Here is a 12,782-nt window from a genome sequence, read left to right as displayed (position 1 = left end):
GATGGTGCATCCTGTTATTATTCCCTTCTCAAGGCGATGCCAGTCAGAGGTTATTGACCCAGAAGTGACCCGGAGCCTGAAGTTATTGTAATAATCCAGGATCAAGTCCTTGATCTTGCTGGGAACATGGTGGCGGTGTAGCGCAAGCTCAACTAGCTTGTGTGGGATGGACCCATAGGCATTAGTCAGGTCCAACCACAACACAGCAAGTTCCCCTCTGCTCTCATGGGCCTCTCTGATGAGCTGTGTGACGACACCGTTGTGCTCTAGACAGCCGGGGACTCCAGGAATCCCCCCCTTCTGCACTGAAGTGTCGATGTAGTTGTTCTTGAGGAGAAACTCGGTCAGTCTTCGGGAGACGATGCTGAAGAACACCTTCCCTTCCACACTCAGAAGTGATATAGTCCGAAACTGGTTGATGTTTTTCGAGTCCTCCTCCTTGGGGATCCATACTCCCTCTGCACACCTCCACTGGTTGGCCACTCTCCCCCTTCGCCAGATCACCTTCAAGGTCTTCCACAGATGCTTGAGAAGCCCTGGACAGCGCTTGTAGACGAGGTAAGGTACACCACTGGGGTCCGGGGAAGATGCTGAGCGGGCTGCCTTGATGACCTCTTCAACCTCCTTCAAACTGGGCTCTGTCAACTGGAACTCTGCCGTTGGTGGCGCAGGGCTGATGAGCGCTCTGTTGGGTCCTAGATCTTGTCCCCTCAGTGGGTCGCTCATGGTATTCTGGAGGAAGCGATTCACTTCCTCTCTTGGGCACTCAAGCCGGCCACTGCGCTTGTCCCCGAGCAGCTGTTTAGCAAACCGAAAGGGGTTGGCAATGAAGACTGCTCGCTTCCTAGCTCTCTCTCTTCCACGCCTCCTGTGCCACTCTGCTCTGCGGAGAGTTGTCAGCTTCTTCCGCAGGATGTTGCGCAGCTCTTCTAAAGGTTGTTTGTCCTCCTCAGAAACTCTCTTGAACTGTTTCCTGAGGGTTCGAAGCTCCTGGCGCAGTTGGTGTATCTTAGTGGCTCTGCGATTCATGGTGTAGGGGATGGCCTCAGTGTTGCCCTTCTCCATTCGTCCGAATCTTTCTGAGCCATAGCTGACGATGATGGTACTCATTGCCTGGAGCCTGCTGTCGACATCTCCTTTAGCTGTGGCTTGGATGATGTTGGACACATCCTCATCAAACTGCAGCCACTCGCTCCGTCTGTTTGCTTGGGGCCATTTAATCCGCTGCTGTGGAACTACTCTGCTGGGATTGAGAGACTCCGGTACGTGGAGGGACTGGGATCTGTGGGGTGTCTCCTGTCCGGGCTCCTCCTGCGTCTCACCAGGTCCAGGACCTGTGCGTTGAACCTCGCTCTCCCGCTCCAAACATTTCATTCTGGCCTGATGGATTCTTAAGCCACGTTGATTTTTGCACAGCTTGCCGCAGATACATGTCATACTCGTAGTCAGTTCGTTTGCGGGGTTCGTTAACCTTATATATATGTATATATACTGTATATAATGTAGTAACAGACACCTTCATAACAATATAATATGTAAAATATACACACTGCAAGTATATATATATAATGTAGTAACAGACACCTTCATAACAATATAATATGTAAAATATACACACTGCAAGTATATATATATAATGTAGTAACAGACACCTTCATAACAATATAATATGTACAATATACACACTGCAAGTATATATATATATATAATGTAGTAACAGACACCTTCATAACAATATGATATGTAAAATATATACACTGCAAGTGTATATATACTGTATATAATGTAGTAACAGACATCTACATAATAATATAATATGTACAATATACACACTGCAAGTATATATATATAATGTAGTAACAGACACCTTCATAACAATATGTAATATGTACAATATACACACTGCAAGTATATATATATAATGTAGTAACAGACACCTTCATAACAATATAATATGTAAAATATACACACTGCAAGTATATATATATATAATGTAGTAACAGACACCTTCATAACAATATAATATGTACAATATACACACTGCAAGTATATATATATATATAATGTAGTAACAGACACCTTCATAACAATATAATATGTAAAATATACACACTGCAAGTATATATATATAATGTAGTAACAGACACCTACATAACAATATGTAATATATACAATATACACACTGCAAGTATATATATATAATGTAATAACAGACACCTTCATAACAATATAATATGTAAAATATACACACTGCAAGTATATATATATAATGTAGTAACAGACACCTACAAAACAATATGTAATATATACAATATTCACACTGCAAGTAATTGGCCCTAGTGTGTGAATGTGAGTGTGAATGTTAAGTTAAAGTTAAAAATCAATCAATCAATCAATGTTTACTTACCGGTATATAGCCCTAAATCACGAGTGTCTCAAAGGGCTGCACAAGCCACAACGACATCCTCGGTTGAGCATTGGTAAAAGTTAAAGACACTAGGTGTGGCGAAATTATTCTCTGCATTTGACCCATCACCCTTGATCACCCCCTGGGAGGTGAGGGGAGCAGTGAGCAGCAGCGGGGGCCGCGCCCGGGAATCATTTTTGGTGATTTAACCCCCAATTCCAACCCTTGATGCTGAGTGTCAAGCAGGGAGGTAATGGGTCCCATTTTTATAGTCTTTGGGGTTTGAATGTTGTCTGTCTATCTGTGTTGGCCCTGCGATGAGGTGGCGACTTGTCCAGGGTGTACGCCGCATTCCGGCCGAATGCAGCTGAGATAGACTCCAGCACCCCCCGCAACCCCGAAAGGAAAATGGATGGATGGATCATCAACGGATAGATCTGAAGTTAATCCAGAGATTCAAGCATTGAAAGTAGAATAATAAAAAAATATAAAAGTATAGCTTATTTTTTACACTTTTGTGAGTTGCACCCTTTTGGATCCCTATAGAATTGTAGTGGAATATATTTTTAGACTGCCATTGCTCAAAAAATTATAATGATTTTTATTTTTATTTTTTTATCATGAATCAATAACCTATTTAAGGCTCCAATTACTTCACATGAAATAGTCCACTTAGACATTTTTGGGGGGAGAAATGTTGCATTTTTTGTGCTTTGGTCATAAAAAACAGAGTTTTCTTAGACAAAAAAGGCATAAAACAAAAAAAAAATAACAAATACAAAATGTTTACTTCATATCGGCAGATACATCTGAAGTTTATGTAGATCAGGGGTCGGCAACCTTTACCACTCAAAGAGCCATTTTGACCAGTTTCACAAATTAAAGAAAACAATGGGAGCCACATAATTCTTTTGAAATTTAAAATGAAATAACACTGCATACAAAGTTTTTTTTTTTGCTTTGTGCTATTTATAAACCAAGGGTCTCAGACACGCGGCCCACACCTTAATATGAAAATTGAATGTTAATGCGGCCCGCGAGTTTTATATGAATGGCGCTTGACATCCGGCAGACTACGAATTTCAGGGCAATTATTCTCTCGAACGTGCCGTGATGGTAAAGCATTTAGCGCCCACTACAACCAGCGTGTCGGCCCAACCACACATTGTATGGGGCTTCTGCTTGCTCACGTAAGTGACAGCAAGGCATAGTTGGTCAACAACCACACAGGTTACACTGACGGTGGCGGTATAAAAAACTTTAACACTCTTGCTAATAATGCGCCAAACTGTGAACCCACACCAAACAAGAATGACAAACACATTTCGGGAGAACATCTGCACCGTAACACAACATAAACACAACAGAACAAATACCCAGAATCCCATGCAGCCCTGACTCTTCCGGGCTACATTATACACCCCCGCTACCAAACCCCGCCCACCTCAACCGACGCACGGGGGGGGGTTGGGTATTTGTTCTGTTGTGTTTATGTTGTGTTAAGGTGCAGATGTTCTCCCGAAATGTGTTTGTCATTCTTGTTTGGTTTTGGTTCAAAGTGTGGCGCATATTAGTAAGAGTGTTAAAGTTGTTTTATATGGCCACCGTCAGTGTAACCTGTGTGGCTATTGACCAAGTATGCTTTGCATTCACTTACGTATGCAAGCAAAAGACGCATACGCAAAGAGGCTGGACTGGCACGAGGTTAGTACATATTGTAGAGGGCGGCTAAATGCTGTATCATCATGGCACGCTCTTATTATTATTGTCAGGGTGAAAATCGGAGAATATTAATCCTGAGAGTTTTCTGCGAGAGGCACTGAAATCCGGAAGTCTCCCGGGAAAATCGGGAGGGTCGGCAAGTATGCAGCTGAGCCGCATCAGAGTGATCAAATAGCCGCATGCGGCTCCGGAGCCGCGGGTTTCCGACCCCTGATCTAGGTATTTAAGTGTTAAGAAAACAAAATCATTTTTTACTTATTTTTAACATTTTTATGGGAGTCCAAAAGGTTAAAAAAAACTGTATATTGTATTGGTTTTTGGAAAAATAACAATTCAAAACGGCCTGGGATGCTTTGATTTTTCAGTGTCCGGCCCTCAGTTGCAAAAGTTTGGACACCCCTGTGTTAGACCATTGAAGCTACATGAAGCTAACGCCATCCCAAGAGTTGATCTGAGTTATTCTCGACCGTTTGTGTTGCAGAGACAATGTTGTGTGTCCTTACAAGTCGTACCTGCAGCGTCCGTGTCCTTCAGCCGGTATTCTTTCGCGCTCCACACCGGTAAAGAAAAGGGGGACATTTCCACGGACGGAAAATCATCTGAAGGCCAGACAATGCACACAATTTGCTTGCAAATGAAATCTAAAAGACAAAAACCTGTGTTACCTTTAAAAGGCACCTCCAGGACAGGAAGTTGTTCATCCAGGTGTTCGGCAATGACGTTGACGTCACAGCAAAGGCTTGAGAAGCTGCTGAGATGGTGCTTGGGAATCTTTGCGCTGTCCAGGAGCTCGGGTAATAACAAAAACTGCGGCAGGGGATAAAACATGTCAAAAGTCAGACAAAAGTACTTGAAATTAGTTTATTTAACTACCTCCTCCTTCGTTGGGGACTCTTTGAAAAAGGTCTCGGTGATGTTTGGCGGTAGGTGAGGGCAGCCATGCTTAACGTCAGACGGCCTCTCATATGCGACGCAGTGCCTGAAAGGTTGTCATTGGGGAAGAGAAACAGCATCTTTCATCAAATATTATCCGGGAACTTTTATGAGCTCAGATACGGTAGAACCTTGATTTACTAACCCCTAGAGATGCGCGGATAGGCAATTATTTCATCCGTAACCGCATCACAAAAGTCATCAACCATCCGCCATCCACCCGAACTAACATTTAATCAAAACCGCACCCGCCCGCCATCCGCCACCCGCCCGTTGTTATATATCTAATATAGACGATGCAAGGCATTAGTGAGGTTATAAAGCTTTTGCCTGTTAAAGAAAGGAGACTGATCCAATGCAGCAGAGACATTCAATGCGTGCCACGCTGTCACGGCCCAGACGCACACCAGTGCGCAATCATCTGGGAGCCGCGCTGAGCGCACCTCCAAGCGCGCTCGCGCCACTCAAACTGCTGCAGGCAGCTGCGTTCTATCTTGTTTTAACATCCTGTGGCACTCTTCTGGGATCACGGCGGACGAAACTGCTCATGCTCAGGGTGTTTGTGGAGGTTCGGGGTTTTGCACAAATGTGATGCACCATGTTTGATGTCCCGGTTTTGTGACTGTCGTAGACATAAACAGCGTCGCAGCTCTTGCAAATCACGTAGCCAGCATTACTATCATCCTGATTTACAACCTCATAAAAACGAGTCCACGCTGAACTTTTCTGGCCTTTTTTTCCCCTGGTCTTTAGTATTCCCTTTTTTAGTTTCTCGCGTACCACGTTTGCTGCCGGCGTTGCCATCTCTTTTTTTTTTCTTCTTCTGTTGTGGCATGCTGCAGGTGCCTGCTCGTTTTTCGTATGTGGGTAACAACATTTAACTATGTATATATATTTCCGAATTGGTTTAACTGCCACCCGCCTGAATCTATTTAAAATCTTTTTTTTTTTTCATTTCAACCGCCCGACCCGACCCGCGGATAAAATCTAATTTTTTTTTATTTCAACCGCCCGACCCGCGTATAATCCGCGGACTCCGCGGTTGTGTCCGCAAACCGCGCATCTCTACTAACCCCTCTATTTGCAAACTTTCCGGTTTACGATCTTTTATATCGTGCCAAATATGCTTCTGTGTGCCAACCATGTCTCTGTGTACGACAATTCATTCATTTTGTGTCCTGCCAGCAACCATTTTGTGCTTGCTCGTATTGAAGAGACTGAAGGAGCGGTCTTCGTACCACGGCAATATCGGCCTGCCGATATTATCGGCCGATAAATGCTTTGAAATGTGATATCGGAAATTATCGGTATCGGTTTCAACCTCCCGATTTTCCCGGGAGACTCACAAATTTCAATGCCCCTCCCGAAAATCTCCCGATTTCCACCCGGACAACTGGTGCCTTAAAGGCACTGCCTTTAGCGTCCTCTACAACCTGTCGTCACGTCCGCTTTTCCTCCATACAAACAGCGTGCCGGCCCAGTCGCATAATATATGCGGCTTTTACACACACACAAGTAAATGCAATCCATACTTGGTCAACAGCCATACAGGTCACACTGAGGGTGGCCGTAGAAACAACTTTAACACTGTTACAAATATGCGCCACACCAGGGGCGTCACTAGCTTTTAAGGACAGGGGGGGCTTTGCCCCCAGGAGATGCACAGGATGCGAGCGAATGTTACGCACGAGCACAAAACTTCACAAACGGCTAACAAAGACTTAGAAATTATTCATTGTTATTATTATTATTTTAAAAAAATGCACGGAACGAAATGAAATGCTCCCCGGGACGATAGCTTTTAACCATATATTTTCTTTTTCTTTTTATGTATTTATTCATTTTACATTTTATATTAAATGTCTTGGTTTTTCCTCCCTCTGAAAATCCTATTAAATGTTTAACAAGCCATCCTATAATAATAAAACAGCTATTAATGTAACAATACAATAAAACAAATATATTTAATGATGTTTTTTTCATTATTTTAACAATAGGCTTATGTATATTACTTTATATAGATTCTACAAGAAACACAAAACTTAAAAAATAAATGATTTACAATTGCACACACAAGGTTTTGTGCAGCTTCACTCATTGTAAAGGAAGATAATGTGCTTCGTACACCTGCAGGACCGCAAGCAAGGTCGCAGAGAAAATGCGGGCTGGAATTTGAGTGATGTGGGCATTTTCTATATGAACAAGTGGAATGGAATGGATACCGACGCACGAAAGGGGCTCTCTACCTTACGCTACGAAGTGAGGGGAAACTGAGTGAATAATAACAGGTTATATGATTATTTATTTAAACTCATATTTGGGCCACTTTATAATGAATATGTCGGCATTTATTTGTAAAAAAAAACCCAAAAAACACCAAATTATTTAGGGGGGCTTAAGAATATTTTAGGGGGTGCTTGAGCCCCCCTAAAATAGGCCTAACAACGCCAATGCGCCACACTGTGAATCCACACCAAACAAGAATGACAAACACATTTCGGGAGAACATCCGCACCGTAACACAACAGAACAAATACCCAGAACCCCTTGCAGCACTAACTCTTCCGGGACGCTACAATATACACCCCTCGCTACCACCAACCCCCCAACCATCTCCCAAATTCAGAGGTCTCAAGGTTGGCAAGTATGCTCTAGTATACTCTGGACTGAAGTTGTGTGCCTTCATTGTTTTTGTAGCTGTTGTTTTGAGGCATGTTTAAAAACTAAAGATATAGGTGAAGTTATAACACTGAAACGCCCTCAGGAAGAGGTGCTTTAAGACATACTTGCCAACCTTGAGGTGTGTGGTCCTGGGGGGGCGTGGTTAAGAGGGGAGGAGTATATTTACAGCTAGAATTCACCAAGTCAAGTATTTCATATATATATATATATATAATAAATAAATGATAAATGGGTTGTACTTGTATAGCGCTTTTCTACCTTCAAGGTACTCAAAGCGCTTTGACACTACTTCCACATTTACCCATTCACACACACATACACACACTGATGGAGGGAGCTGCCATGCAAGGCGCTAACCAGCACCCATTAGGAGCAAGGGTGAAGTGTCTTGCTCAGGACACAACGGACATGACGAGGTTGGTACTAGGTGGGGATTGAACCAGGGACCCGCGGGTTGCGCACGGCCACTCTTCCACTGCGCCATGCTGTCCATCCATCCATCCATCCATCCATCCATTTTCTACCGCTTATTCCCTTCAAGGTCGCGGGGGGCGCTGGAGCCTATCTCAGCTACAATCGGGCGGAAGGCGCCGTACACCCTGGACAAGTCGCCATATATATATATATATATATATATATATATATATATATATATATAAGACATACTTGACTTTCAGTGAATTCTAGCTATATATATATACATATATATATATATATAAATAAGAAAAATACTTGAATTTCAGTGTTCATTTATTTACACATCTCCACACACATAGCACTCATCTACTCATTGTTGAGTTAAGGGTTGAATTGTCCATCCTTGTTCTATTCTCTGTCACTATTTTTCTAACCATGCTGATGTTGCATTCTGCTTCGTCTCCTTGTTGTGTGCGCAGTTGTGCACTGCACTCTCTAAAAGCCCGAGATGTTATTGTCACATATGCATGTACAGTAGATGGCAGTATTGTCCTGTTTAAGAGTGTCACAACATTGCTGTTTACGGCAGACGAACTGCTTTACGGCCGTGAAAACAGGCTGTCGACACGTCACTCAGGTCCGCATGAATTTCGGGAGATTTTCGGGAGAAAATTTGTCCCGGGAGGTTTTCGGGAGAGGCGCTGAATTTCGGGAGTCTCCTGGAAAATCCGGGAGGGTTGGCAAGTATGCTTTAAGACATGGCTATCTAGTTTGCGGCTAACGCCCATCCGCAATGGGCAGTGTTTTAGCTACTTCTAAATCACTAATCCTTGTCAGCATGGCGACAAATAAAGTAAGTTTCTTACAAGTATCCTCCCTGCAGGACGAGGAATAGCTAAACATGCTTCACGACACACCGTAGCTCACCGGCGTCACAATGTAAACAAACGCCATGGGTGGATCTACACCTGACATCCACTGTAATGATACCAAGTGCAGGAGTGTATCGAGTCGATACTACCTTATTTTTCGGACTATAAGTCGCATTTTTTTTCATAGTTTGGCCGGGCTCCAGTGCGACTTATATATGTTTTTTCCCTTCTTTATTATGCATTTTCGGCGGGTGCGACTTATACTCCGGTGCGACTTATACTCCGAAAAATACGGTACTATGATTACGTCGTTATTTTTTTGGCATCACAACATCTTCTTTCGTTTTTTTTTAATTCATATTATGTTTATAAACTCAGTAAATACGTCCCTGGACACATGAGGACTTTGAATACGACCAATGTATGTAATGTATTGATACCCAAATTTGTGGTATCATCCAAAACTAACGTAAAGTATCAAATAACAGAAGGATAAATGATTATTACATTTTAACAGAAGTGTAGATAGAACATGTTAAAAGAGAAAGTAAGCAGATATTAAGAGTAAATGAACAAGTAGATTGATAATTCATTATCTACCTCTTGTCCCTCATAATGTTGACAAAAGAATAGAATGGAAAATGACACAATATGTTACTGCATATGTCAGCAGCTAAATTAGGAGCCTTTGTTTGCTTACTTACTAATAAACGACAAGTTTTCTTGTATGTTCACTATTTTATTTAAGGACAAAATTGCGATAAGAAACATGTTTATTGTATTGTAAGATTTTTTGTTAAAATAAAGACGATAATGCAATTTTTTGTGGTCCCCTTTATTAATAATTTTGGTATCGGTACCAAAATATTGGTATCGGGACAACACTAATATAATATATATGCATGTATGTATATATACAGTATGTGTATGTATATATATATATATATATATATATATATATATATATATATATATATATATATATATATATATATATATATATATATATATATTGTGTATATATATATTGTGTATATATATATATATATATATATATATATATATATATATAAGAAAATCTGCACGCATAAAAAACACTCCCTGCTTGTGTGTGTCCTCTTTGCACTACATTTTCCTTTTCCTCTCATTCATGCACTCTAAATCATTACTTAAATCACAAACGTTGTTACATTAAACCTTTCTGTTGTTTAGGTATTTTAGGGCTGTGATAAAAACGCACGCCCAGGCAAGAAGCCAATTCATTACGACGCCAACACGCTCATCTATTTGAAACATTTCGCATGACGGTGGCATCAACGTAATCGTGATATACTTTCACACCCGCCATGTAATTATAGTCGTCATCGCATCACCGGAGCCAAAATAAATGCATGAAATGTTGCACCTGAGTATTGTTTCCTCGGTCATGGCGTCTCCGGGCAGACTCAGCAGGGGGTCGGCAACTGGGAGAGTCCTCAGCCGGGACAGTTTGCTTTTCAAGGCGGGCAAATGTCGTTTAAAATGTGGCAGGAAATCTGCCACCATCATCTCTTCTAGCAGCAGCAGATCTTGCAAAAAGACAAACAAGTTTATTACAAGCCCCGTTTCCATATGAGTTGGGAAATTGTGTTAGATGTAAATATAAACGGAATACAATGATTTGCAAATCCTTTTCAACCCATATTCAGTTGAATATGCTACAAAGACAACATATTTGATGTGCAAACTGATAAACATTTTTTTTTGTTGCAAATAATCATTAACTTTAGAATTTGATGCCAGCAACACGTGACAAAGAAGTTGGGAAAGGTGGCAATAAATACTGATAAAGTTGAGGAATGCTCATCAAACACTTATTTGGAACATTCCACAGGTGAACAGGCAAATTGGGAACAGGTGGGTGCCATGATTGGGTATAAAAGTAGATTCCATGAAATGCTCAGTCATTCACAAACAAGGATGGGGCGAGGGTCACCACTTTGTCAACAAATGCGTGAGCAAATTGTTGAACAGTTTAAGAAAAACCTTTCTCAACCAGCTACTGCAAGGAATTTAGGGATTTCACCATCTACGGTCCGTAATATCATCAAAGGGTTCAGAGAATCTGGAGAAATCACTGCACGTAAGCAGCTAAGCCCGTGACCTTCGATCCCTCAGGCTGTACTGCATCAACAAGCGACATCAGTGTGTAAAGGATATCACCACATGGGCTCAGGAACACTTCAGAACCCACTGTCAGTAACTACAGTTGGTCGCTACATCTGTAAGTGCAAGATAAAACTCTCCTATGCAAGGCGAAAACCGTTTATCAACAAGACCCAGAAAAGCCGTCGGCTTCGCTGGGCCTGAGCTCATCTAAGATGGACTGATACAAAGTGGAAAAGTGTTCTGTGGTCTGACAAGTCCACATTTCAAATTGTTTTTGGAAACTGTGGATGTCGTGCCGTCCGGACCAAAGAGGAAAAGAACCATCCGGATTGTTATAGGCGCAAAGTTGAAAAGCCAGCATCTGTGATGGTATGAGGGTGTATTAGTGCCCAAGACATGGGTAACTTACACATCTGTGAAGGCGCCATTAATGCTGAAAGGTACATACAGGTTTTGGAGCAACATATGTTGCCATCCAAGCAACGTTACCATGGATGCCCCTGCTTATTTCAGCAAGACAATGCCAAGCCACGTGTTACATCAACGTGGCTTCATAGTAAAAGAGTGCGGGTACTAGACTGGCCTGCCTGTAGTCCAGACCTGTCTCCCATTGAAAATGTGTGGCGCATTATGAAGCCTAAAATACCACAACGGAGACCCCCGGACTGTTGAACAACTTAAGCTGTACATCAAGCAAGAATGGGAAAGAATTCCACCTGAGAAGCTTAAAAAATGTGTCTCCTCAGTTCCCAAACGTTTACTGAGTGTTGTTAAAAGGAAAGGCCATGTAACACAGTGGTGAACATGCCCTTTCCCAACTACTTTGGCACGTGTTGCAGCCATGAAATTCTAAGTTAATTATTATTTGCAAAAAAAAATAAAGTTTTTGAGTTTGAACATCTTGTCTTTGTAGTGCATTCAATTGAATATGGGTTGAAAAGGATTTGCAAATCATTGTATTCCGTTTATATTTACATGTAACACAATTTCCCAACTCATGTGGAAACGGGGTTTGTATTTTTTTAAATTATATTTTCAGCTGACTGATTTGTTGCAGGCTTGAGTCATACCCCTGTTCTTATTTCTGGGATCCATCTGCTCGGTCGTCATCTTGTTAAAAGATTCCCCACACGGATTGTTGACCTCAGACTCTTCTAAAAGACAGAGCCCTTTGTCCGGGTCAGGGAGCTCTGCTGAGTCAGCATTGGAGCTAACGAACACCTCCAACTCATATTCGTCACACCCAAAGCCGTGAAATCTACGGAATAATAAAGATTTCATTCAAAACTAGAAATACACTTTCACTTCAAATTGATGACTTTTTCATGATGTCATATGTGTCCGGAGAGCCTGCTGACACGTACCAAACCTGAGAAGAAGCTATCTTCTCCTGCGCTTGTTTACTTTTTAAACGCTCACTTTGTAAAACAAACACCAAAAAAAGCAGGCTTCACTACACATCTTAAAATGACCTCTGGATCTCTGCCAACGATCAGTGGGCTAAAAACATGGCAGCCGTTAGTTGATCATTGGAATTTTCTTCAGCGAATATGCTTACCAACTGTAAAAAAAAAAAAAAAAACGTCAGTAGATTTTACAGT

At 41.7% G+C, this 12,782-nt stretch overlaps 1 protein-coding gene across 3 annotated transcripts in view; it reads right to left on the bottom strand.

Annotated features, from left to right (window-relative positions):
- Positions 1 to 12,782, bottom strand: part of shoc1 (shortage in chiasmata 1) — a 70,055-nt gene that overhangs the window by 49,992 nt on the left and 7,281 nt on the right. For 2 of the 3 annotated variants that reach the window (XM_061980364.1, XM_061980365.1), the window contains exons 5-9: positions 12,252 to 12,439; positions 10,439 to 10,601; positions 5,003 to 5,108; positions 4,795 to 4,936; positions 4,642 to 4,728 (exon numbers count right to left, since the gene is read on the bottom strand). In XM_061980364.1, coding sequence (XP_061836348.1) covers positions 4,642 to 4,728; positions 4,795 to 4,936; positions 5,003 to 5,108; positions 10,439 to 10,601; positions 12,252 to 12,439 — 686 coding nt within the window. The remainder of the gene's footprint in view (positions 1 to 4,641; positions 4,729 to 4,794; positions 4,937 to 5,002; positions 5,109 to 10,438; positions 10,602 to 12,251; positions 12,440 to 12,782) is intronic. The other variant, XM_061980366.1, reaches the window with a different exon arrangement.

This window comes from Nerophis lumbriciformis, linkage group LG20, assembly GCF_033978685.3.
Source record: "Nerophis lumbriciformis linkage group LG20, RoL_Nlum_v2.1, whole genome shotgun sequence".
NCBI classification, from domain to species: domain Eukaryota; kingdom Metazoa; phylum Chordata; class Actinopteri; order Syngnathiformes; family Syngnathidae; genus Nerophis; species Nerophis lumbriciformis.
The sequence above is the reverse complement of the archived record's forward strand: the minus strand, read 5'-3'. Positions and strand labels throughout refer to the sequence as shown.